The 25,799-nt window shown below is 33.2% G+C and overlaps 1 protein-coding gene across 3 annotated transcripts in view; it reads left to right on the top strand.

Annotated features, from left to right (window-relative positions):
- Window positions 1-25,799, top strand: part of PHF14 (PHD finger protein 14) — a 178,235-nt gene that overhangs the window by 91,413 nt on the left and 61,023 nt on the right. For 2 of the 3 annotated variants that reach the window (XM_054564333.1, XM_054564332.1), the window contains exon 17: window positions 21,790-21,907. In XM_054564333.1, coding sequence (XP_054420308.1) covers window positions 21,790-21,907 — 118 coding nt within the window. Of the gene's footprint in view, window positions 1-11,498; window positions 11,628-21,789; window positions 21,908-25,799 lie in introns of those variants that run through there. The other variant, XM_054564334.1, reaches the window with a different exon arrangement.

Raw genomic sequence — 25,799 nt, 5'->3', positions numbered from 1 at the left:
CCTTAACATAAATTTCAAAAGATTTATTTGCTGTTAAATCTGGATTTTTCTCTTTAAAACCTTGCATATTAGAGTTTCTTGTGATCTTTATTTCCTCACATGCGTTATCTGAAAATTAAATTATTAATTTGAGGATTTACCATTTCTCTACAAAACAATACCTTTTAAAATCTACCTAGATTGGTTATTATGATATTTAATTCTTCTGTAGGCAAGGGTATGCTGTTATTTCATCAAAATTTGTTTTATTTTACCCTTACTTTAGTTCTTTGGTGAAAGAAATTTAGAAAATTATTAAAAAGTGAATAACCCAGTTTCTTCAGCCTTTCTTTCATAGATCCTATATAAGTTGTTTAATGCTTTATGGCTTTCCTTTGAACTGTAGATGAATACTCTGGAAACTTTTTATGAGGTATTTATTATATTTCTATATTCCTAAAATAGGCAATTTGAAAAAGTACTATGGATGAAGAGAAGAGTGACAAGTTAGAGAGGTCAATTATTACCTCAGGATTACACTATTAAAAGTGTATATGTATGATGTGACTTTAGTGTAAAATTGTCCATGTATTCTGTGTGTGTGTCATTTTTAGCACAAAAATAATATATGAAGCTAAGAACTCTGTGATTTACTTCATAAATAGCAACCACTTGAGCACTGTGAAATGTGATAGATTGAACTACAGAAAAGTAACTCTTTAAGTATGTTCTCTCCAAATAATTGCAAGCAGAGGAGGAGTTCTGCCTTGAATTAAAGTGTTAGGCACTCCCTGTAATTGCCTAGTAAATCAGATGGACACAGACAGCTGCTCAAGGAAGATAGGGCTACGAGAGACTAAATCAATGGGATTCAGTCACTGCCAAGTGAACTTACATCACTCAATAACTTTCCATTTAAGTGACTGAAATCTTCCAGACTCAAATTTCTCTTGTCAGATTACTTGTTTGTGTCAATTATTAAAGAATCAAAAAATTGCCTGATTATATCAAGGACCATTTTGTGACATGGCCTATAAATGCAGATCTTTTTTAAAAGAGAAGTTGAGTTTCTCATAGAGCACTGAGCATATTGACCAAAGATTTCTGTTACTGTTTTTCTGAAGCTTTCATTTGTCAAGAAATTATAGAATATGTTTTTCCCTATTCTCTTAAAAATAAAGTTCTTGTGTTATTGTCATCAAATTTATTTTTCTAGTTGATTTCATATTCATTAAAGATATTAAAATTACTCATTTATTCATCAAATTGTTACATGGAGGGTATTTAAGAGACATATGGATTTAGAGAATCATGAGAATATTTCTTAAAGAAGGAAGGAGACATTTTTATATTAAACCTAAGTGACTTTTCGGTTGGACCTTACAGTCTGAGCAGGTTTCAGAAGATTAACATGGGAGGTAGTAAATCCTTCTGGAGAATGAGTGGCGGTGAAAAAGATACAGGCTGAGGCTGTTGCGGATGTCTGATGCAGGTGTAAGGCAGATCAGGGCTTGGGTTCAGGCTCAAGATTTTAGGAGTCCTATGGGGGATTCTCTGAAGGCAAGAGATGACAGGGAGGACAGTGCTCTAGCAAACTGATACTGTGGTGGCCTGTGTGATGGATGAATGTATGAGCATCTGGAAGCAGACCAGTTTGAGGGCTATGCATCTAGACCGATGGAAAAATAAATGGGAAGGACTCAGGAGACATAAATTCACCTGAGGAGTTGTAGCAGGTAATTAACTAAAATAGGGATGCAGGGAAGAAAGGCAAGAGTTAGCTGAAACTGGCTGACTTTAATATAACTACAGAGTATTTTCCTTGCTATCTGAAAGTAGAGCACACCTATGAAATCTTTCATAAGTGGAAATGGTGTTAAAGTGAAGAGGCAATTGCGATTAATTTATATGGAAAAATTTTCGAGCATTCCCAGAACCCGAAAGGAACCTACCAAGTAACACACAACAATAACACTAACATAAAATAAAAGCAGGAATGATTTGATAACTACACAGCCTGTATAAGGTAGAAATAACATATGTACAGTGTATTTTCTCTTAACCAGAATTGGGAAGGCAGTGCACACACTGGAAGGCTGAGAGCTAGTGCTGTTTGGCTACGCTGATTGAAGTCGGGGTGGTAGGAGGTGTAGGAGACTGGGGTGTAGGAGAGAGAGGAAAAGGGTCATCTGTTAGCATCTCATTGTCATTTGAATCCATCGGGGCAGGCATGTTACTAACATCTACACCTTCTACATCTGCCTGACTTGATGTCAAAGGCTGAGGTTCCTCATTGGTGTGGCTGATATGGAAGACTTGAAATATGACAGTATGCTTGACTTCTTTGCCCCATTTTTCTATCATAGATTTCTGTCATAGGCACTGGAGACATCCTGAAAATCTGCCCTAAATTTATGTGCCCTTTCAAAACCCAGTGTATTTGTGAAGGCAGGAAAGTACAATGCATGCCCAATGCCCTTAATTCATTCACCTTGATTGAAACCCTTAATTATACCCAGTTTTACACCAAGCATAAGACCCTTAGGAGCTCTCTTAGGCTTCTGATAACTGAGACCAAACACGTCTTGCTAACAGACACACAAAATAAAGAGCGCTAAAGCACAGACTCTCCCCGGCACAGTTCAGAGCTGTGGGGGCGTGGTGCTGAGGTGCTGAGTGCAGCCCGCTGGGAAGGAATTTGGGAGCACTACCTAATGTCACTGCTCAAGGTGCTCACTGCCTCTGTAGCTGTTCACTGCGAAACACTGAATGCTGGTTTTGCTTTTCACCTTTTTTTTAAGTGAAACTCATCTTTGGATTTCTTTCTGTTATTGAAAACAGGTACTAATATAGGGCTTTCGTAAAAAACGAAATAGTGTAATACGAACTTTTGAAAAGTGGAGGATACCTGCAATAGGAAAGACTAGTGGTACCACTGATAGAAAGATGAGTGACTCAATTTATTTTTTGGAGACAAATACAATAGGTGAAGGGTGTCATAGGGGATTTTTAGGCGTGTTAAATGAGAAACTTCCAGAATGTATTTAAAGTTTTGGGATTGCAAATACAGAGCAGACTCCAAATAGATTTGGTAGCTGTTACAGATTTGTTCCACGCAATTCAGGTGTCTAAACCTAACTCTCCTACCTTTAAGTAAATGACTGTTTCTGAGTAGCTACTGAAGGTCTCTCTGGAAGGAAATCATGTTCCATAAGAATGGAGGAACCCAAAGAACTGGGAAGATGTCCTTGGTTTAGTCAAGCCATAGGCTAAGTTCAGAGAAATTTAATTACAAAGAAGGAGATCCTCAAGATGAGATTGCTTAGTACTCAGTGTTTTTTTTTTTTAACTAAAGTTTTGTTTTGGTGACCAAAATATCTTCGTGTGTAAATAATACTCGTTTCTGCTTAGCTGAATGTTAACTGGTCCACACTTGGTAAAGGTGTGTAACATTTGTAACTTTTTCCCTACATTTATGTATGTATGTATGTATTATTAGCTTTTGTTTCATGCCTCTTTTCTTTGTGTTTCCTTCATACCAGCTGAATTTGCTCTACTTTAAGTAGAGCTCCTTAATCTTCAGGTATATTCAAATAATCTGAAAGTCGTATTAAACTCAGTAGTTTCTGTTTTGGTCATTCTGGGGTGGCGCGAAAGAATCTGTATTTCTAAGTTCTCATTTAATGCTCATTCTGATGGTTTGGGGATCACACTTTGAGAATCACTGTTTTATTCCAAAAGCTTTTTAGCTTAAGCACTAAGATAGTGGTTGTCAGCTTGGCTAATGTTGCCAATCACTGTAGATATAATTACAAGCAAAACAAACAAAAAAAATCCCAGTCTTTGAGATTCCAAATCAGTAGTTTGTAAATTTATGGGGGTGAAGTTTGTGCATCTGTGGGTTTATACAAAGCTTCACAGGTATTAGGTACATAGTAGTACTGTGCTAGTTCTCTCTCAGGTGCTTAGCTTTATCCTTTTATTATGCTAAGTTCTAACTGTTTGGGGAAGACTTTAGAAAAGCATTCATTCAGCAAATAATCATTGTATATTCATTTGCATCTAATCCTGGACTTAGTCCTGGAGATACAGAGGTGAATAACGAAGGAATCATACCTGAGAATTTAGACAACACTGCCTTTCTTTTTTTGGCATATGTTCACATATTTATTGATCTAAACCTAAATGAGTGGGCCTTTTGAAGTCTTTATACTGTAGCTGCTCTTATGTAGGAACCTCATACACCAAGAGCCCTCCTACCTGCTAGCTGTACCTGACCATTGACTCCTCGAGCCTTTAGGGAGGAGACAAAGTTCTCTTGGCTAAATGCTATAATAAAATGTTGAAGGAAGGATGCAGAGAATCTCAGAATCAATTAAAGCTCTGCATGCCAAATGACAGACCAGTTAAAAAGTGTGTTTTTCCTTTGCAGTGACCCATGAACCAGGTTGGCAATAGCAGTGGCTCTAGACAGCTCTGAAATAATGCAGTATCTGATAATATCTCTTAAAAACCATGGCCTGGTGTTTAAGATTCTGTTTTTACTATAGTCAGAAAGTGCAAGATAGTCCTGCACAACAAACTTTCAGCTTTTAGACTCTAAGCTTTTAATTTCCCTTGTGACTTTATCTTTAACTCCTGGGTTATTGAGATGTGTGTTGTTTTATTTTCAGATATTTGGGGGATTTCCCATGTATCTTTCTGTTAATGGTTTGTAGTTTAATTCCATTGTGGTCAAAGAACATATATTATATGGCTTCAATCCTTTCAAATTCATTGAGGTGTTTTTTTGTTTTGTTTTTTTATGTTCCAGATTATGGTCTATTTTGTTCTATGTGCACTTGAAAAGAATGTACATTTATCTGGTTTTGAGTGGAATATCCTATAAAAGACTAGGTTGATAGTGTTGCTCAGGTGTTTTTATATATACTTACTTTTATGCTACTTCTATTATTAATTACTAAGAGTATTAAAGTCTCCAACTACAACTGTGGATTTGTATATATCACCTTTCAGTTCTACTAGCTTTTGCTTTATACATTCTCAGGTACCATTCTCAGGTACCATTCCTTTGTTATTTCTTCTTAGTGATTTGCCGCCTTTGTTAAGGTACTGTCTTTTTACCCTGGTAACATTCTTATGTTCTGAAGAAAACTTGGATATTATTATAAGTACTCCAGCTTTTGATTGCTGTTTCTATGGCATATCTTTTACCCTCTTTTGTTTAACTATCTATATCTTTATATTTAAAATATATTTATATATGACATTCACACACATATGCACACACAGACACATGGATCGCATTTAAAGTGGACTAGATTTCTAGTAAACAGCATATGTTTGGAACTTGCTATTCTATACAGTCTGAGAACTTTAGTCTTTTAACTGGGTTGGTTACATTACTTAGAAATAATGTAATTATTGATATGGTTTGGTTTAAATCTACCAGCTTGTTACTGTTTTCTGTTTACTTCATCTGTTCTTTATTACTTCTCCTCTCTTTTCTGCCTACTTTTGCATTGTGTATTTTTATGATTTCATTTTATCTATATTGCTATCTTATTTAGACCTCTTTTAAAGAACTTTTAATGGAGGAACCCAAAAATCCAGAATTTATTTATAAAAAAATGTGTATTTATTCTACATGTTTAAGCTTCAGTCACCTTCCAAGTATTCTCTGTTTGATGCAATACACTACCAAGACTTTTCTCCCACTGTTCAAAACGGTTTTTGAATTTGTCGATTTTGATGCCTATTAGCGCTTCTGCCAGGTTCCCCCCCCACCCCTTCTCTTCCACATCAACAAAACGTTTTCCTATGAGGACTTTTTCATCCAGGGGAAACAATAGAAGTTGCTCAGGGAAAGATCTGGTGAACAGAGAGGGTGGGTATGGGGGTCATGCCATTATTGGTCAAAAACTGCTGCGTGGGCAACAGTGCTCATAAATCACCCATCATAAATGGGCAAATGCATTGAAAAAAATCTTCAAAAAAAATACACTGAAGCTGAATGCAGCCTCTCACAACACCACCCGCTAGTACTCGGATACTGATGGGTTCCTAGGACACTCTCCTAGTGGGGAAGCCTGTATTACAAGGGGTCTGCCCTCCAGAAGATAATTCTGTTTTTTGGGCGGTCCCCCTCATTCACCCTTAGTGTATCACTGACTCCCTTCAAATAGTATTTTACTACTTCACAAGCCTGTAAAATCTTAAAGCACACAGTGCCAGTGGCAGAATTAATGCCAGCTCAGTCTTCATCCGAAAATCTTCCTTCCCTTCACATTCTTGAAGTTCATTGTTTATTCCAGTTTATCTGACTTAATGACTTGTTCAATATCATTGCACTGAATAAAAATTGATGAAGTATGCATACTCCCAAGTATTGGTATGTTTGTCTCTTTCTCTATTTCTGTCTACCTGGCATTCTTCCCCTTTATTTTTCCCTATCCCTGAGCTATCAAAGGTGCCATGATGTGAAAATAAATACTTTTAACATTTTTTTTTTTAACATTTTAACAATTTAAAGAAAGAGGAGTTTGTGGTGAGGAGGGAGTATATGTAAATCTTATTATATCTGTTCATTTATTCTGCAAATCTACAACTGTTCTAAAAATTAACATTTTTTTATAAATGTAAAGCAGGTAAGTAGAAATATATATATATTTAAAATTTTTATTTGATATAAAATTGTATTGCATATTAAACCAGAAAAATTCAAAAATACAAGAAGTGTTTAAATCCTTATAATCTTAAAGCATCTTCATATATTTTTATTCATGCAATTTGTTGAACATTTTAAAAACATAAAGCTGTTGTGTATTATTTGAAGACTAAAATATATCAAATTATTCGGCAGCAGTTTTCCATCATAATGTTTCTTGACATCCATTTCCCCTCTTTCCCATTCTTGTGGTTTCATGGATACTTTTCTCAGTGTTTGTTTCAATATCCTTTACTATGGTATTTTGTACACCTTAGCTGCTTAACTCTTTCCTCTTGCCTCCTTTCTGGGTTTCTCATTTCTGCTTAGCCCTCCTTGGATCTGTTACCTTGGCTCTCCTCATTTTTATTGCTAATGTATAACTGCGTTGTGTAGCTCTAATATGTCTTGATTTCCCAACCTTCTGAGTCTTTCTCTTGCCTGATAAAATGGCCACAATCAGAACTCCAGTCATTGAGAAAAGCCCAGCAATATTCTCCCAGATATTCACAGAAGGCCATATATTCTCCTGCTTCATCATTCTCGCTGGGTTCTGCTGTTCTTTATTTTCCAAATGCCATTATTTCAAGGTTGTCTTCAGCATTTACTGAGCAATTTAGGGTAACAGAGCAGTCTTACGGCACAGAGCAGCCTAAAATCTAAATTTGCACGCTTTATATCACTGTTCTTACAAGTTTCTTGGCCATCCCTATCACCAAAGATGTGGTCTTTTGCCATAGATCTGGCTTCATAAAAAAACAATGATCAATGATTTAAGTTAATGTCTTTAGACCTAAAATGCTGTATTGTACATCATGAAGAGAAGAAGTTTTAAAGAGGAAGTTAGAAAAATAAACTGGGTCTTGTGAGGGAAACTTTACTTAAAAAGTTACTTTTTCAGAACGCTTTTCTATTAGTAAAAGTTAGGGAAGAGGTGTTTAATTTTCAAAATATTTGTATTTGTAAAATGAAGTCAGCCAAGGTGCCCCTGATTGCTTTTTTATTAAGGTAGTCTATAAAATTAGGATTAAAAAGAAAATGTTTACTCAGTATAATTTTTCTTTTATACTTAAGTTGATTTGATGATTTTGTTAGATGTGTGGAATGGCCAGCCTGCCTCACACATTTAGCATTTAATGTATAACATTCCTTGACTTTCAAAATCTATTATATATTGAAACACTAAACCTTTGAGTAACTTTGCATGATTCATAAATATTTCTATATTGTTTTAACATTTTAATTTTTAAAATTTTAAAAAGTAAATGCATTACTGACAGTTTGTATTTAAAGAAAACAGAAGCCTGAATATAATATACAGTAATTACATAGTGAAGTGTGGTATTTCTGGAATACACAATTTTAGAGTAGTAAACATAATTTCAAGCACTTATAGCAATGAAATATTTTTTGTTTCACTCATTTATTTTTTAGTAAAATTTACTTTTGTAATTATTTACTTATTTTCCATTGCAGTGTGTTAATATTGTTGATTTATACAGAAGGGATTATCTATTATCCAATTACTTGTTAACACTGGGACCATAGCGACAGCTCTGTTACTGGCCAGATGAACGGCTTTGAGTTAAGTTAGCTCTAAAGTCAGGTCCTCGTTTGTTAAGAATGAGGCATCAACCTTCTTTTTTCTAACATTTTTTATTTTTATAACATGAAAGAGGTGCGAAAACAAACACTACACAGTCCTGAAAATGCTCTTCAAGTGTGTTATCCCATGATTCATCTGAGATTTGATTCAGCTGCCCGGTGTCGCTACTAAGTGATGGGGAAAGAGCTTCTGCCAGGGGTAGAAGTGTGTAAGTTACCTGCTCCCCCTTGAGGCGGTTCTGACTATTGGCAGTTGTTGTCTCCAAGTGAGCTGACAGGTCTCAAAAACTTCAGTCCTTGGAGTCATACAAAACAAGCATAATCCATCTTTCTAGTGCTGAAACCAACAACAGTTAGTCCTCAATGTCATGGATAGGCACTGTGACTTTAAATGAAAATACAACCAGTTTTACCATAGACTAATTGATATAAACAAGATGTAGGTTCCCACATCTCCCTAATAATGTTAAAGTGAAACTGTGTTGAACAAAACATTATTCAAGGACCTGCTGTATATTGTTTTCTCTTTTTTCTTCTTTTTCTTCTTTAAATCAAACACCCTCTTTCATCTGTTCCTCCTATAATTTGGTTTTTATTTGTATAACTTTTGTATAATTTTGGGCCTATGAAATGAATATAATAGTAATAAAATTAAAGGTGAAATGAATTGGAAAATAAGATTGGATAAACATTTGTAGTTCATAGATTTTGATTTCTAGGTAATAACGTGTAAGAATCTTACATGTTTAACATTTGTAATTAAACCCAGACAGATATTTTAATCTTGACTGACTGAAAATGAAAATAACGTTAATGTTAGATCTTACTATGTCCCAGGCTCGATTCTCTGCTCTCTAAACGGATTAGCTCATTGAGTTTCTACAACAGTCCTGTGACATACACACATCTCCATTTCGGAGATTAGGTAACTGAGGTACAGGGACGCTAATAGAAGTTATTCCAGTTATATATTGAAATTATTATTATTAGAATATATTATAGTAAGTATTACTAGAATCTAGTCTTTCCCTTCTAATAAACACTATGATAGTGTTTGATAAATCTACAGTTCTTTTCATTGGTTGCTGAGATTTATAGAATGCTTATTTATTATGGGCCAGTTAATGTGCTGGTGCTTTTTTGTACTTTACCTCAAATAATCCTCGCAGCCACCTCATAAGATAGAGATTGGTTTAATCCCTACTTTGTGGGTGAGGAAAATGAGAAGAGCGACTTATCCAAGATCACACTGGAAAACAGTGCAAATCTTTACTGTGCAGCTCATACTCTGAAAGGCACACTGCCTCACCAGCTGCACTGCTTTACCATATTTGATGTGGTTGGGGCACAAGAAGTAGATGCTTCTTCTTGGCATGGATTCCAACTGTATAAGATACAAAGTGCATGTGGATACATCAGAGAAGTCTTTTGAAATTAGTTAATTTCTTTTTTTCTACATTAATTTCCAAGTAATTTTACTAGGTACACATGGAATGAAGACAAAGCCAAAGCTTGATCTCTGAAGGAAAAGACCCTAAGTCTTTTCTCCTGGGAAGATAGCAGCAAATGAGTCCCATTGCCCATTCTGGCTTTAAGGGAGATTCGGAGTTTTAAGTGAAATTTTAGGATGGAAGAATATTAGTGATAGCTTTTTAGCTTTTTACAAAGTTAGACTTCATCTAGATTTAATTGATGGTTAAAGCAGATTACCTAATACCCAATGTATATATATATTCAAATTCCTATTAAAGTTAAATACAAATCTATCTTGTCTCACAGTCTCCATCATTTGTGCATATAATTAAGAGTTAATTTTAATTCTGTGGTAAATGATGTGATCACTCCCTCTTGCACTATGCTTGCCTGGTAGTACTTAACCTGTAGGCAAAGCAATTCTCGGAATATCAGCTTCAGAATATGCTTAAGTTCTTCACTTAGAGACTGAAGCATTCAGAGAAGTTAGCACAGGAGACTATTCAACAAAGGAGTTCAACTCTTCCTGTTTCCCTGGCATTCAACAAGGGGATTAACTCTATTTCTCATATCTCTGAAAACTTTCCCATTATATTCCTTTTTTCCTTGTAAAGTTTTGTTTTGGCTTTCTTTGGCAGTTACTCAGCTCGGTATGATAGCTCTTCTTAGTAGTGCTTTGTCTGGGATTGTGCCACTTTTCACTTTCTTTTTCTCAATGGAATTTAGAAGCATTAAACACATCTCTCTGATAGTTACATATCAAAATGAGCTTTTGTTGTGATGTGTGACTACTTGACAATTCACCTCATCAACACAGATATAAATATCTGAAGGAAATGATAAATTTTTATGTGTACCATAGTTAAAAAATATTCTAATTACTGAGCACCTAAAATTTCTCCTCCAAAAAAAAAAAAAGGAACAAAGATAGCAAATGAATATATGTCAATAGGGGAAACCAGTACAAGAAACACTAGAGCAAGTTTTGAGAAATTAATGCAAGTGTATGAATTTTGAAAATTTGGCTAAAATTCGTGCATTTATAATCAATGACCAGGTCTTTACATTGTGGTGTATTCTCTGTTGTTTTTTTTGTTGCACAGACCACTAAACTAGCTAGTGAGGGATAACTTTTCACAATTGTAACCAAACATTTCTGGAATAGTTTTTTCTTTGTTTTTGTTTTTTTGTTTTTAAAGGAAGGCAGTGTTGGCACAGGGGATAAGACTCATGTGACAGTTTCCTCCCTGAGACTTTACAGTTGAGTAGAATGAGCCTGGCCATACTGGTTAGGTGTTCTTGTTTACAGCACTATTGCATGCTTTCCCAAGCATTGGTAAAATGCCATATTTGATGAAAAATAGCAAATTGCTGTTTTTCAAGATATTTATTAACCAAATACCTTTGCTGTATTAATTAAACACATGTAAATACAAACCCTTCGTGTTTATATTTTCTTTTTTGTTTTAGTAAGATAGATTTATTTTGACAACAAATAGATATAATAATACAACAGGAGGCAACTCAGTGTTGTAGGTGAAGAAATAGCTCCATTTTAACTATTAAGAGCCTACATAAGATGGTGGCATTTAGGTTTAGGGTATCTATCTCCTTGGACCAGATCATATGTTATTTGAATCTACTGTGGTATTGTTAGTATGTTTCATAAGACGTAGTGCAGAGCTGCTATGATCTTTAAATGTTAATGTTCTTTTCTTATCACTTTACTGTGTAGATACCCTTCATGAGACCCAACTCTGCCACAGCTCATCCTCGGAGGCAATCCTGGAAACCTCTTTTATAAGTGTGATTTTAAAAGTGTGGATAACACTCTCAATAGAGTACATAAAGTAAAGGAGAACAGCTATCTTGTCCTTTCCATAAGCTTATCACTGCAAAAAGTTGCCTTTGGTTGTCAGGTTTGGATAGAATGTAATTGATTGGTTTATTACTTGGACTGACAAGGCACTTAATTTGCCGGTGTGGATTTTTTTTTCTTTTTTTTTTCTTCTACTTTTCTTTGCACTAATCAGAAATATTTGATGTGCATTGTTGAAAAATATTAGATAACGTCTTGTCAGAATTGTCCTATTAAGTAATGTTTTTCCCTCTTGCTTCTTTGGCAAATGATGATATACAGTATTTGGACTTACTGAAGAGTTATGGAAGCCTATGGGACTTAAATGCAATGTGCTGCTTACTGCTGTTGTTGAACAATACCAGTAACAAGAAAGACAATGCATTCTATTAGTCTGCTATTCTGTTTCATTCAACTTAATACATATATCCGTATATGAAATGCTGCATTGAGAAACTATAGACTCTTACATTAAACATTTCTATTTATAATATTCAGCAGAAGTGAAAGACTTGTGAAGTATATGTATTCTAGTTTTGACTCATTAGTCCTCGTGTGAAAGCACTATTATTAGCATGAAATTTTTACAACTTCACGTTTTGCGTTCATAAGTAAGAATATATGAGTTGATCTCTAAATGTTTTTAGTAATGCCCAAATTTATTCAGTCTTTATTGGTTTAATACAAACTTTCTGCGTTCAGTATAATTTTATTTTTCTTGACCTTAAGGATGAGGTTAAGAAATAAGGAGGGAGATGCAAAGCTTATTGACTATCCAACCTGCCAGCTGAAAGATCCTCATCAACATCTTTATTTTTCCAGAGGTTTACAGAATTAAAATTTGATCTTCAAGCTTTAATAATCAAGTTTTAAGTCAACTACAGGAATATGTCGAATATTTCATCACTCCATCTTGAACTGATTTAGAAGAAACTCTTTGTTGAAATTGAAATGCACATATACATGTAAATTGTCAACTTGTTTCTTGGAATTTCCTGATTTGTAAATGTGGTTTTGGGCATTTTTTCAGGTATAGTGGCAATTGAAAATAGTTTAAACTTTAGGAAAAGAGTAGGCAATGTGATACATAATCAAAAGCAAGTGTAAATGTAAAGTTTCTGTATGCTAGTAATCTATAGTTATAGTAAGCAACCGTTTTATTGGATGTTTACTAAAAGTAATCTGTATAAACTTAGACTAATTTATCGAAAGATCTTATAACATTTGAGGAAAAATATTAATAACCTATAGCAAAACCAGTAGGCTTTTTTTAAAAGAATAAGAATGGACTCGATCTTTATTACTACATAAGTTTTAGAGAAGTGTTGGTAATTATTATGATAATTGCTGAACTCCAGCTGATTTTAAGAAAAATTACAGATTGCCATTTTCTTAAAAGAACGTGCAAATGCATTAGACCCTGGCCTTTCTTTGGTATATGGTGAGAAATTACTAGTGGTCATTTTATGTTATAATTCTTGAGAAATCATTAAGCCTTATGGTTTTGGTATCACTATTAATCAAAATCCCTTCCACTGTGGTTCTTTCTAATTAGAATACTACATTGTCATCATTCTCCATCTTGCAGTCTTCAGTGGTAGGTAGACTATTCCAGATTTGGTGCTAGCTCTAAGAATCTGTTTTTGCACATCACAAATATAAACTGCTTAATTCATAAGTATTGGTCCTAGAAACATATATTTGGAATAGGAGGACTTTTGAAGGGAGTAGAAAACATTTTCTCCTGATAGTCCCCTGAACGTTGTCATATTTCCACAGTATAAAACTATATCTTTTCCTTAATTGGTCCAGTGCTATTCCAAGGAGATATTAATAGGTACTTAAGAAAATATGAACCAGTTCACAGACATATATGAGAGAAAACAGCTCAACAGGTAAATGTATTGCAACAGGAAGAGAAGAAAAAAACACAAAAAATATCAGGAAGGAAATTAAAAGATCTGAAATACAAGAAGAATTGCATGGTAGTATATCATAGTGGTTCTCAAACTTTACATTGCATCAGAATCACAAGAAGGTTTTGTTAAAAACAAATTTCTGCCATAGTTCCCTCCTTATCTTCCTTCTCCCCACGGTGCTCCTTCCCCCTCCTGGCTCCCAGGAGTCCCTGATTCAGTGGGTCTGTGATGAGGCCTCAAAATTTGCAGTTATAGCAAGTTCCCAAGCGATGCAGATGTCACTGGCCAGGGACATCACTTTGAGAACAATTGTATATATTTTAAAAAGAATCATTATGTTGTGGTTGACTTTTTTTTTAAATAAAATTTTACTTTTTAGAAAGAGGGGAATGGAGGGAGAGAGGGAGAGAAACATCGGTGTGAAGCATCGATTGGTTGCCTCTCACACACCCCAACTGGGGACCTGGCCCTCAACCCAGGCATGTGCCCTGATCAGGAATCAAACCACTGCAACCTTTCTGTTCACAGGCCTGCACTCAATCGACTGAGCCACACCAGCCAGGGCTGTGGCTGACATTGATTGCCTGAATATTGCTTTAATCTCTTTAAAAGGGCCCTTATATTTTCAAATATATTTGCTTTTAGATAAAAAATAGTTGTGGTGGTATCATCACAACACATGCGCTATACAACACATATAATTTACTTTCATAAATTTAGTTAAACAAATGTATATTTTATTTTATACTTATAATGGGTGAAGCAATAGTTTAGATTTAGAAATGAATCAAAAAACACATCTTCATCCATAATTCACTAATTCCTTTTAAAAAACTATTTGAAATTTGGGTTATTTTTGAACATGAAAACAAAGTTTAGCCTTAGCCTTTATCTGTATTAAATTTAGAAGTGCTATTACTCTATCACTTATATATCCTTACTGTTTATAATATTAAGAATACATTGCTGACCATAAGCAATAAGAATATTCACACCCGTTATCCTATTTCCTGGTTTTATAGTCTACCACTTAATAAGACTACTCTCTCAACCAAGTACTAACCAGGCCTGACCCTGCTTAGCTTTCTGAGATCAGATGAGATCAGGCACGGTCAGGGTGGTGCGGCCGTAGACATGACTACTCCTTTTTAAACACTTACTGCTCTTTATTGACAAACCTTACCACTGTTTTACTTGATTCACAGTATGGGAATATTTTATGAATATTTCACCAAAACTTATTCTAGGAATTCAGAAGGACTCTTTGTAGCACAATGGAATATTAACATTATTAATTTTGTTTTCTGAAATTGGTTTTGATAATTGTAGCTTGCATAAGAGATTCAGCTTTAGTGCTGTACATCATACAAAGGCAGAAATCTTTTTCTACAATCTGAGTCAGCACTTTGTAAATTTTACATATACTACGGATTGTGATTATAAGTATTTCTGAGATGGACATGCTTTGCAAATGCATTCTTAATAAAAATTCAGGCCTCTTCCTCCCAGCACTCACTCTAAGACTTTCTGCAGGTCTGCTGATAAGATTCACTGCTGTTCAGGTACACAAGATGTAATGAAATTGGCTGCTCCTTCTGGGCTTTGTAAATAAAATGAGATTGACCCCCAGCCATTATCTCATGTATCTGATTTACATTGTAAAATCAAGATCTACACTATTGATTAGAGCATAATTAGTTAATTATGAACAGGTAAATACAAAGTTATGTGGGGCTTGACCACAGCAGGTTGTACTGCTGAAAAATTTCCCAGGGCATGAGCAGATGGAGATCAGTTTATTAAAGAACATAGCAGACGTGTTTCAGGTATGGAAATGTCAAATCATTCCCTCATGCTGTGAAGAGGTATTTGACCTTACTGTGTATTTTTACATGAATTCTTTTATTTCATGTCTCATTTTTTTTTTTTTTTTTGTTTCACTTTTAATCTTGTAACCTGGCTGTGCAGGTATAGTTAACTGAAGAGATCTCATTATTTAAGTGATCATTATTTCACATGTGAAGAATATTTTTGTCTTTCTTACACTCATTACTGGCTGTGATAAGGGTCTACAGTGGCATTAATGAAAATATGTTTAAGACTTCCATATTAGTCTTATGTTTGTGAAATATGATATAAAGACATTTTCTAGTTATTTTGTTTAGAAAATGCTTATATAAGTGGTTTGCACTAAGACTGTTGTAAAATATAAGGAATAAAATGTCTTTATTGATATTAAATGTTATTTGAATATTGGTAGAATGCAGAATTTTGTGCATGTTTGTATTATGTTATGTGGTGATTTAACTCATCGGCCACAGACCTGCACTTTCTCCTTTTAAAATGAGTAACTGAAATAATTGGCTACTGTTCAATGAAAGAATCTGTCACTACTGGTTAACAGATTTGTGTGGGTATTTAAGCTGCTAGTGAGATTTTACTTAAGTAATGTTAATATTCAAGACCAATTATTTTAATCTTTCCTATAGAGAATTTTTACAGGGAAATGATGGGAAAGAAAATCTAATCCATGAATTCTCTTGATATTTAGGGTTTCCTTTTAAGTGAACCAATGTAATAGCATATATGGTCAGAGTCAGTATTTTATTTGTCTCTATATAAACTTGGAAGGGATCTAAATAAATGTTTCATGGATATGAAAAATAGCTTGATAATGAATCAAATTGATGATAAAAAATTTACATTCCTTTTCAAATCCCATGATAGCTCTTCCTCCTGAAGTTTAGCTTAACATCTAGCTACAAATTTTATGCATAAGAGGGGCACTGAATTGTTCTGTTTAAAAAATAGTTATTGTACTCTCCTAGTGAAATTATCAGCTGGACCTTAGGGGAGTTAAATCCTTCAGAACACTGCCTTTGGCCTGTCTCTTAGGCACAGGAGGAAATATATCAGTTGTTTCTTTTTCACTGGTATGTATTTTTTCAGCAATCAGATAAACATGACTGATCGCTCATTATGGATCATGGGACATACGAACATAAATCATTTTCATCCTCTTCTTTGTCTAGGGTGCTATACTTAACCATATGCTAAATAAGTATTTTAAACACATATAGAACTATGTTTATTTGCTCACTGCATTTTGTTAAATAAATGTGTAAAAGAATTTACACAGCTACTTTATTTATATGTGTATCCATTATTAATCTTATGCCTAGGAAATTGTATTTAGTAAGAATCCAATTAAACAGTCAATTTTCCTTTTATTTTATAAATGGGATTCATTTAATTTCATTTAAATTGTAATTTTAGAGTGCCCTATAGTGTTAACGTGGACAGTATTTGTTAGATGTTTAAAGGGTACTTCTTTAAGCATCCAGTTTGCATTTTATTAAAAATCTCATTGTGTTTCTTTACAGGTTAGTTTTATATTCCCTCTTAATATTTTAAGACATTTCCTTCCTATTTAATATATGTACTATTGGTATGTTACGATAGTCTGTTTTTATTACATAGACATTTGCGTTATTTAATAAAGTATATATTGTGTTGTGTCACTGTTCTTCTGTGGGTCAATGACTTCTTTTGCAAAAGATTCTAAAAACATTTTATTTACTGTTTATTTTGATAAATAAAATATGTACTACAGTTAGGTATATCCAAGTATATGTAAGAAGTAGAGGTACAGATCAAAAATAATAATTTGATCAATAATTATTTCAACTCAGTTTTTTTTAGGTAGCAGAATGTTTGCAGACCCTATGAGTTTCTGATTTTGAGTTTTAAAATGATATAAATTTGTAACATATCCAGAATTTGTTCTGACAAAATTTGCTAAAGTTTACACAGTGGTGTGTATGTGCATGAAATATGTAATCCACCATTTTTACCATTTACATTGTTCTTCAACTTCTAGTATTCTTAATAGTATCTCTTATGTTTGTCTATGGTATATTAATATTTGCAAATTCTGCTCAAGTTCACTGTATCATTCAGGATATTTTTGTTACCAGCACATAAATATTTTTTTAGTTCAATATTCTAGTGTAGAAACAACCAGATATTTTTCCACATGGAAATAATTTTAGTCATTTCTAGAAAGAGCTTATTTTTTTTTATTAATAGAGCTAATGAGTTCAAGATTGAGTTATTTCTTTTTGTTTTTCTTTCCTGGATTTTGGCAGTTCCTAAGTGTATTAACTACTCATTTTTGCTACTTAGTCTTGGAATTGCAGTTTTCTATTTACTGGCGAGTGAGCTATAACTTGAGAGGGCTCCCATATCACCATTTGTTCCGACAAGCAAAGTCTTCCTTTCCTCTGGAACCCATCACAAATATATTAGAGTTCCACATGTAAGTCAGTCTAAAATGTATCACTATTGGAGGAATCAGTAAGGATTGGGTCATTTCTAAATGGCATATACTTTGACATTATCTTCTAACAAATCTAGCATATAAAACCTTTTTTTTCCTTTTTGCATTTGTTCTTGAACTGAAAGATAGCTTGATTTTACAATTAATTGAAATCATCTACAAATTGGAACTGTATCAATTTAACAAATTTGTTCTTAGTTTATTAGCTGGAAATTCATAGATATTCCAACAAGAATCACCTGCATGCAAGAAGGTAAACAATAGTGAATTAAAATCTACGTTTATATTCATCATGGTGTTTGACTTGAATTATATACTATGAATCTCAATTTGCAAATTATTACACAGAGTTATAAAGTAAATATGTAATTTGATATGAACTAGGGACATTAATACTACAACTCTTACCTATCAAGAGCCCAGAATACCGGCATTGTGAACTGTAAAGAATGTTGTGCAAAAACCTTAAGTTAAACAGAAAAGACTATACTGAAAATTGAGTCCATGTACTTAACTCAGTAGAAATTCTCATTTTCATGTCTTTGTACTGTCAATTTAGTGTAGTCTTAATAAGTTTAGTGATCTGGTGTCTGAATTCATAACAAATTGTTGGGGAAATGCTGCTTAGACAAATACACCGACAATATCAGAAAGCACTGGCTGATACTTTGCAAGCAAGGGAGGACTCTGAAAACCTATAGAAGTTGAATAGAAGAATTCAAACACGACAGCAGAATGGTGGCTCTCACTGCAGACACAAAAGCCTGGCACACTGTTAGACACACAGCGCCATCTGTTCCTCATACTCATGACCCTGAGATGACAAAGACACTGCAACTTACATTTTATATATTTTCTTGATAAAGTAAAGAATGTGATTCTTTTCAAATTTCCCATTCAAAGATGACTGAAATACTTGTTTTCATGCTTGAAGGACTATGCCCTCAACTATTTAGAAATCTCAAATTCTCATAAACTCAGAAATGTTTATACTCTGAAGGTTCCTATAACCATCCATATATTTAATGTAATTGAAATTTTAACTATTGAAAGGGAAATAAATTAAGAAAGGACATCAAATTGTGTGGGCTTGCCATTTAATCTATTACATTTGATGCTAGCTATATATTATTTCTTATTTTTATTTGCCTTATTCCTTATATTTTTATATCTGTCTGATATTTTTTATTTAATCTTCATTGTTTTTTTCATTACCATTTAATTCACTTGTGCTCACCTGCCCGCAGCAGTCACTACACTTGTTCATGTCCCTGAACCCTTGTTCCTTTTTGCTCAATCCTCCGCCCCCTAAATTCCCCACCCCGCAACTAGCTGTCATCTGCTTACCGTCTATGAGTCTATCTTTGTTTTGTTTGTTAGTTCAGTTTGTTCGTTGAATTTCACATGTGAGTGAAATCATATGGTGTTTGTCTTTCTCTGACTGGCTTATTTCACTTAGCATAATGTTCTCCAGGTCCATCCATACTGTTACAAGGGTAAATTTTTCTCCTTTTTTACAGCTGAGTAGAATTCCAATATGTAAATGTCCTATAGTTTTTTTATCCACTCATCTATTGATGGACACTTGGGCTTATTCCATATCTTGGCAATTACAAATAACACTGCAATGAACATAGGGGTGCTTATGTTCTTTCGATTTAGTGTTTTGGGTTCCTTTGGATATGTTGTCGACACTATTAGGATGTTCCTCTTTCCCCCGCCTTGCCCACCCCCACCCAGCCATCCCCTCTGGCCATCACCACACTGTTGCAGACTGTGTCTGTGGGTTATGCATATATGATCTTTGGGCTGATCCATTATTTCTTTCTTAATCTTGGAACACAGACATTTAACTGTTTTAAATACTTTTAAATATAATTTTGGATAGTTCATTTATCACACTCACATAGTAAATAAAGTACTGTTATTCTTATTTGATTTTATTTTTTCCATAGCTAGAATTATCATAGTAAACATTATTTTTCCAAATCTATATCTTGAGTCTAAAAGGAGGTTTTTGGAAAAATACGTAAGTTTATTTGATTCATAAGGAGAAAGATGTAGCAGAAGAAATGCATAAACTTATGACATATTGTGTTTTAAACTTCTTTATGCCTGAATATTAGCTAGGTTGCTAACTTTTCTGAAAAAAAAAACCTCTTGATTCCTAAAATGGGCTTTTGGGAGATTGGGTTTTGCAACATTATATGAAATTTTTAGTGTGCATGTATATTTATAGTCTCATTTATTGTGGTGGTTTTTAAAAATCAGTTGTTTTTATGTGTTGTTTATAATGGTTGCTTCCCCTTTTTTTCTCATAAAGGTTATTGAATAGGAATCGGCTTATAGTCAAATAATGTGGGTCCTGAAATTTTTCCCTTGGTTTCTAAGTTGTGGATTTCTCCATTTTTAAAGTTTTAAATCAATAAGAAAAACAGTATATAAAGAGAATCTGACAAATTGGATTGGCGAAAAGTATTTTTTTTAATTTTAAAAAGAACACAAAGGAAAGGAGGAATATAATTTTTCTATAGGATGTATACATCTTTGTTATTTGTTGTTAAATTTTGGTCTTGTTATTCCTACTGATAAAAAATTCTTTTTATAAGACACTGAAATAATACAGATCTTTCTTCATTGTCAGCAGGATGAGATTGTCTGAAACGAAGAATAGGTATGATAGTTTTCTTAGATTTTGTACATCATAGGTGGCAAAGACACTATCAAAACATTTATTAATAAGGTTTAAAATGTATTAGGAGGTCCTTTGAAAAACCAATACACTAAGAAAAAGCGACAGGTAAATTTTGAGAAAATTTATGTTTGAGAAAATATCATCCAGATTTTAGAATGGTTGTTATTTGCTATACATTGTAATAGCATGCTGTAAACAGAGGAAAGTTTATTTATAATCTACATTAACCTGGAGAGTGATGAGATATGAATTGTATAGAAATGATTACAGATTTGTGTATATAGCCTGTCAGATTCTTTAGAGCTCTGAAAATTTTAGAACAATGACAATGTATTGAATTTATAATCTTGAATTATATGTATCACATTCTTAATTTTTTAAATTTTATTTTCATTGTTTATGCTGTTAGAGTTGTTCCCGCTTTGTCTCCCTTTCCCCACCTCCACCCAGCCCCACCCTCTACCCTCCCCTAGCCAGTCCTCTTATTGTTGACCCTGTCCCTGGGTTGTGCTTAAATGTCCTCTGGTTAATCCCTTCATCATCTTTCATCTGTCCCCCTATTCCTTTCCAACAGCTGGCTGTCTGTTTTATGTCTCTAAGCTTCTATTACTATTTTGTTCATTAGTTTCTCATGTTCATTAGATTCCATAAATAAGTGAGATCATGCAGTATTTTTCTTTCACTGGATGGCTTATTTCACTTAGCATGATTTTCTCCAGGTTCATCCATCCTGTTGCAAAATGTAAGAGCTGCTGCTTTTTTGCTGCTGTGTAGTTTTCCATTGTTTAAATGTACCACAGCTTTTTTATCCACTCATCCGCTGATGGGCACTTAGGCTGTTTCCAAATCTTGACTATTGTTCTTAAGCTATCTAATGGGCAAATGATTAATTCTTGAAGTTCAAAATTGAAATTGTTGTTAGTTTTAAACACATATGGCTATACACATATATTCATTCATATACTCTTAATATTTCTATTATCAGAGTGTTCTGAATATTTTTTTGTTAAATTTATTGTTATATTTTGTTTTTCCTACCATTATTATTTCAGGTTTAGATTGTTTTTTGTCCTAAACATTAATTTAATAATCTTGTGAGGTAATGGTAGAATTAATAGTATTAAAGTTGAAATGTATAATAGTTTGCTAGTTGTCTTTGAGAGAGGGTTTTTAAAAATATTATTTAAATATACCATAAATCTGTTTACCCTGCAGGTGTGATGAATGCAGACTGTGCTACCACTTTGGCTGTTTGGATCCTCCTTTGAAAAAGTCTCCTAAACAAACAGGCTATGGATGGATATGTCAGGAGTGTGATTCTTCATCTTCTAAGGTAAGTGGGGGAAAGCCTGTAAGAAAACATGTTGTTTTGATACATACCATCAACTTCCTAACTTTAAAGGGATTGGAATATGAAGGACCAACATTTTAATCTAGTACACTTTAAGAAAATATGTTGCCATGGGTATTTAATTGCCGTTACCTTCTTGAATAAGCAGCTCTACTAAATTATATAAATTTCCTCTATGAAATATTTTTTTAGCTGTTTTGGGTATTCTCTTTATTCATGCGACTTATTAAATAGTACTATGGTAATCAAAATAAAGTCACCCTCTGCTAATTTACCACATCTAGGAAATAGAGACTAATAGGGAAGTTCTGACTTTAGCCACAGAAATTTGTTCTGACAGAAAAAGATATGTAGTAATAGGTATAAATGTTGACTAAAAGAATAACTGGTAAAAATCCAATTTTTTGGTAGAGGACTAAAATAAGTATATTTTGAGTGTTTATAAGTTCTGTTTTTTTGAGAAAGCTAATTTTCATATTCTAAAATTTATTTCTGATATTTATTTTAGCTAAATAGAAAGGATGAAATTTCTAATTAGGTTGTTTAATAGTTTATCTCTAAAAATAAACTGTTGAAGTTATGTCTTTTGAATATCATTATTATCACCTTAAATGGTGAAAATTTACAGTTTAAGATTAGTGTGTTTCTTTCAAGTATGTTAGTGAAGAGCTAGACTCAACACTTTGATTGATTTGACAGAAATATTGAATATATTTGAACTAAGACATTCTGGTCAGCCTCTAGATTAATCAAATTGTTCTTCCTTAAATAGACCATGGAAATTAACTGTCTATTGTAATATGGACATCAAGCCATCCATTTTAAAATGCCACTTACATACCTTTATCTGTCCTAGAATAAATTACAATTGATACTGAATTCCCATATGATCATGGAATCAAAACTATTCTTTTTATCATTACTTAAAATGATTTGCTCCAGCTTACCCAAAGGCCCTCTGTATACATTATATTTTTTAAATTTAAAAAATGGAGAAGAATATTTGGTTATAGAAAAAAACTATATAAATGTTTTTAAAAATAACACATTTATTAAAAGTTTTATATACTTGTACAATAATTATTAAAATGGAACAGATATTCGTTATATTTCATAATAAATCATTTTGCCCGATTTTTAAACTATAAAATATCAAGAATTATTTTCCACTTATTTGATTAAGACCCAGATTTAAGAGGGAGCATATTTACTATCAAAAGAAGTTATTGCATAATTTAATAATGCTATCCAGAAATTGTATTAAATAAAAAATTAGTTGCGTACTATACATTTTAAATAGTTGTCATATGAAACTCTTTGTAATAAAAAGGTACATTTTTTTTTTTGTTCATGGTTTCCTCGTACTCTCAACAAGCAAATTAGGAAAGCAATTTTTGAAAAAGGATTTTATTGCCTTTTATGAATATGCCTTTTTTTCATACATTCTTTTGAAAAGGTTCTATAATACTATAAATATGTAGCATTATAGTAAATGCAAAGAGTGGCTTTAAGTTATATAGTAATTTTATTAATGAATATTGAAAATGCAAGGGAACATATTTCACATAGTTTGGGAATATATCACATATTTTGTAAATGCAGTAGGTGCCAATAGCCATGAGAAGGAAGGGTAAGTTGTTTTTTGTTTTTGTTTTTTCCTCTCTACCAGGGAATAATAAATGGGTCTTTGGACACTGAATGGAAATCCATTCGGATGGCACATTGTTAGAAAACTTGCATTGTATTTGCTATACTCTGACCAGTGATTGAATAGCTAAAAAAAAACAACAAAAACCCAACATTTTGAAATTTAATCTAAAGATAGTATCTCATTTTGGGAATGTCATAGCAGTTTACTGTAAGAACAACAGCAATGAAATGGATTTGTGTTTTTGTCATACCAACATGACTATTACAGATTTATACTTTTTCCAATAAAAAATTAAGTTCAATGTAACAGCTAAACTGAAAGTAAGGAAACGATTCATTTTCTTGAATATTTGTGTTATATCAACTCTGTTTTCCTCACGTTTGAAGACTTCCATTCCTGACCAACAGGTAGTATATTTCTGTTTACATTCTCTCTTGAAAGATGTTTGCTAGTATTGGGCCCCAACAAGAAAGCCTTGGTAGATAATGTCATACTTTATAAGTCAATGAATTTCTGCAGAAGCTATTAAATTAGAAAAGCAGTGGATTATTAATATCTGAGTCTAGAAAATTTGTATCATCTTAGGGCCTAAAAGAACCTCAGAATGCAAGTTAATAGATTTTGCATGTCCTTTATTTTTCTCCTTTGTTTTGGTGGAATGTTATTTGTTAGTTAATACTGAGTATATTTGCCATGTTCATGTATTTTAATGATATGAAAAGTTAAGGCAGAAGTAGTTACTGCCAAAGAAAGGAAGTGATACAGTTGCCAATAAATTTAGGTGGAGGAAAGTGAGTGTAAAGTTGTTATAGCCATAAAATATATAACTTCCTTTCTCTGTGGTAGTCAGGATTAAGTCCAAGAAGTGTTAACTTTTAGTATAAATATTTGACTCCAAATAAGAAATTATTTATTTTGCAAATAAAAAAAGAAATTATTTAATTTACTTACAATTTTAAATAATACAAGGTGAAGGTATATAGTTTAATATTAATTTGAAAATGCATTGCACTTTAAATATTACTTGCTTGTTAATAGTCTCCCAATTTTACTCACTGAGGGAAACTCTGAAATATTGCCATGTATACTCTCAGCAGCATAATAGATTTATACATGACTTTGTCTCTCAAGTAATAGGCTTTTTGCTGTGGGCTTTTTGTCACTATGTCACTAATTATGCTTATTACTTTTATAGTAATCCACAAAAGTGTACAAAGAACCATCATATCTAAATATAGAAACTTAATTTTTAGCACATGAAAGATAAAATACATCTAAGTGTAGTTAGGTCTGGTAAAATAAATTTAATAACAATACACCTAAAAGTAGAATGGCTTTTTAAAAATGAGATATAATTGACTATAACATTATATTATTTTCAGGTATAAAACATACTGATTCAATATTTGTATATAGAATGTTTATTCTACCCAAACCCATGAAATATGGCATGATAAGATCTTCTCTGTCTTATCAACACTTCATAAATGTAGGTAGTTGCTTTAGTTTTCATGAAAAATGACCAATTACATGGATGCAGGTATACACCGTTACATGTGTACACATGGAGACACAAATCTGCACACATACAAACACACGGAAACCAACATGCACAAAATATATCTTCTCCCATAGGTTACACTTTGAAGACATTTGATTAAGGCAGTAACTACCAAGACAGTAAACTGTTTATTTTCAGTGGAGCTAGTTCATTGATTTCTATCAATATGAATTAATTTTTTCTTGCTCTTTACCATGTGCAATATGCCTGGAAAACCAAGGTATTTTATTCTTCCTCCTCCACCTCACCCATCTCTTATTTGTTCTTTCTTCTGTACTTCCATCAATTCACCCAAGCCAAATACCTGGGATCATCTTCAAGCCTTCCCCATCCTTGTCTCATACAGAACATTATTTCCTGACTCCTGTAAGTTTTCTTCCTTAAATGTTTCTCCAGTCTGCTCTTAACTCCTTTTCTCTACTGCTGCTGCCTTGCTTCAGTGCCTCACTTTTATCTCATTCTATCAATTCCTCCTGTTTTACAAGCTATCTAAATAGGCCTACCAGACTCATCTCCCCCTTTCTCCATTCCCTTCATTAGAGGCTTCCAAAATGGAGTGTTTGCACCCAAGGGGCAGACAAGATGACTGATTGAATCAACTTAATTCTGTGTTATGTCCCATTTTAATTTCTATGCCTGAGTCTGTTTTATTATGTAAACAA

The sequence above is a fragment of the Pteronotus mesoamericanus genome, unplaced genomic scaffold (genome assembly GCF_021234165.1).
Source record: "Pteronotus mesoamericanus isolate MK-2021 breed Mesoamerican mustached bat unplaced genomic scaffold, CSHL_Meso_final scaffold_85, whole genome shotgun sequence".
Lineage (NCBI taxonomy): Eukaryota > Metazoa > Chordata > Mammalia > Chiroptera > Mormoopidae > Pteronotus > Pteronotus mesoamericanus.
The sequence above is the reverse complement of the archived record's forward strand: the minus strand, read 5'-3'. Positions and strand labels throughout refer to the sequence as shown.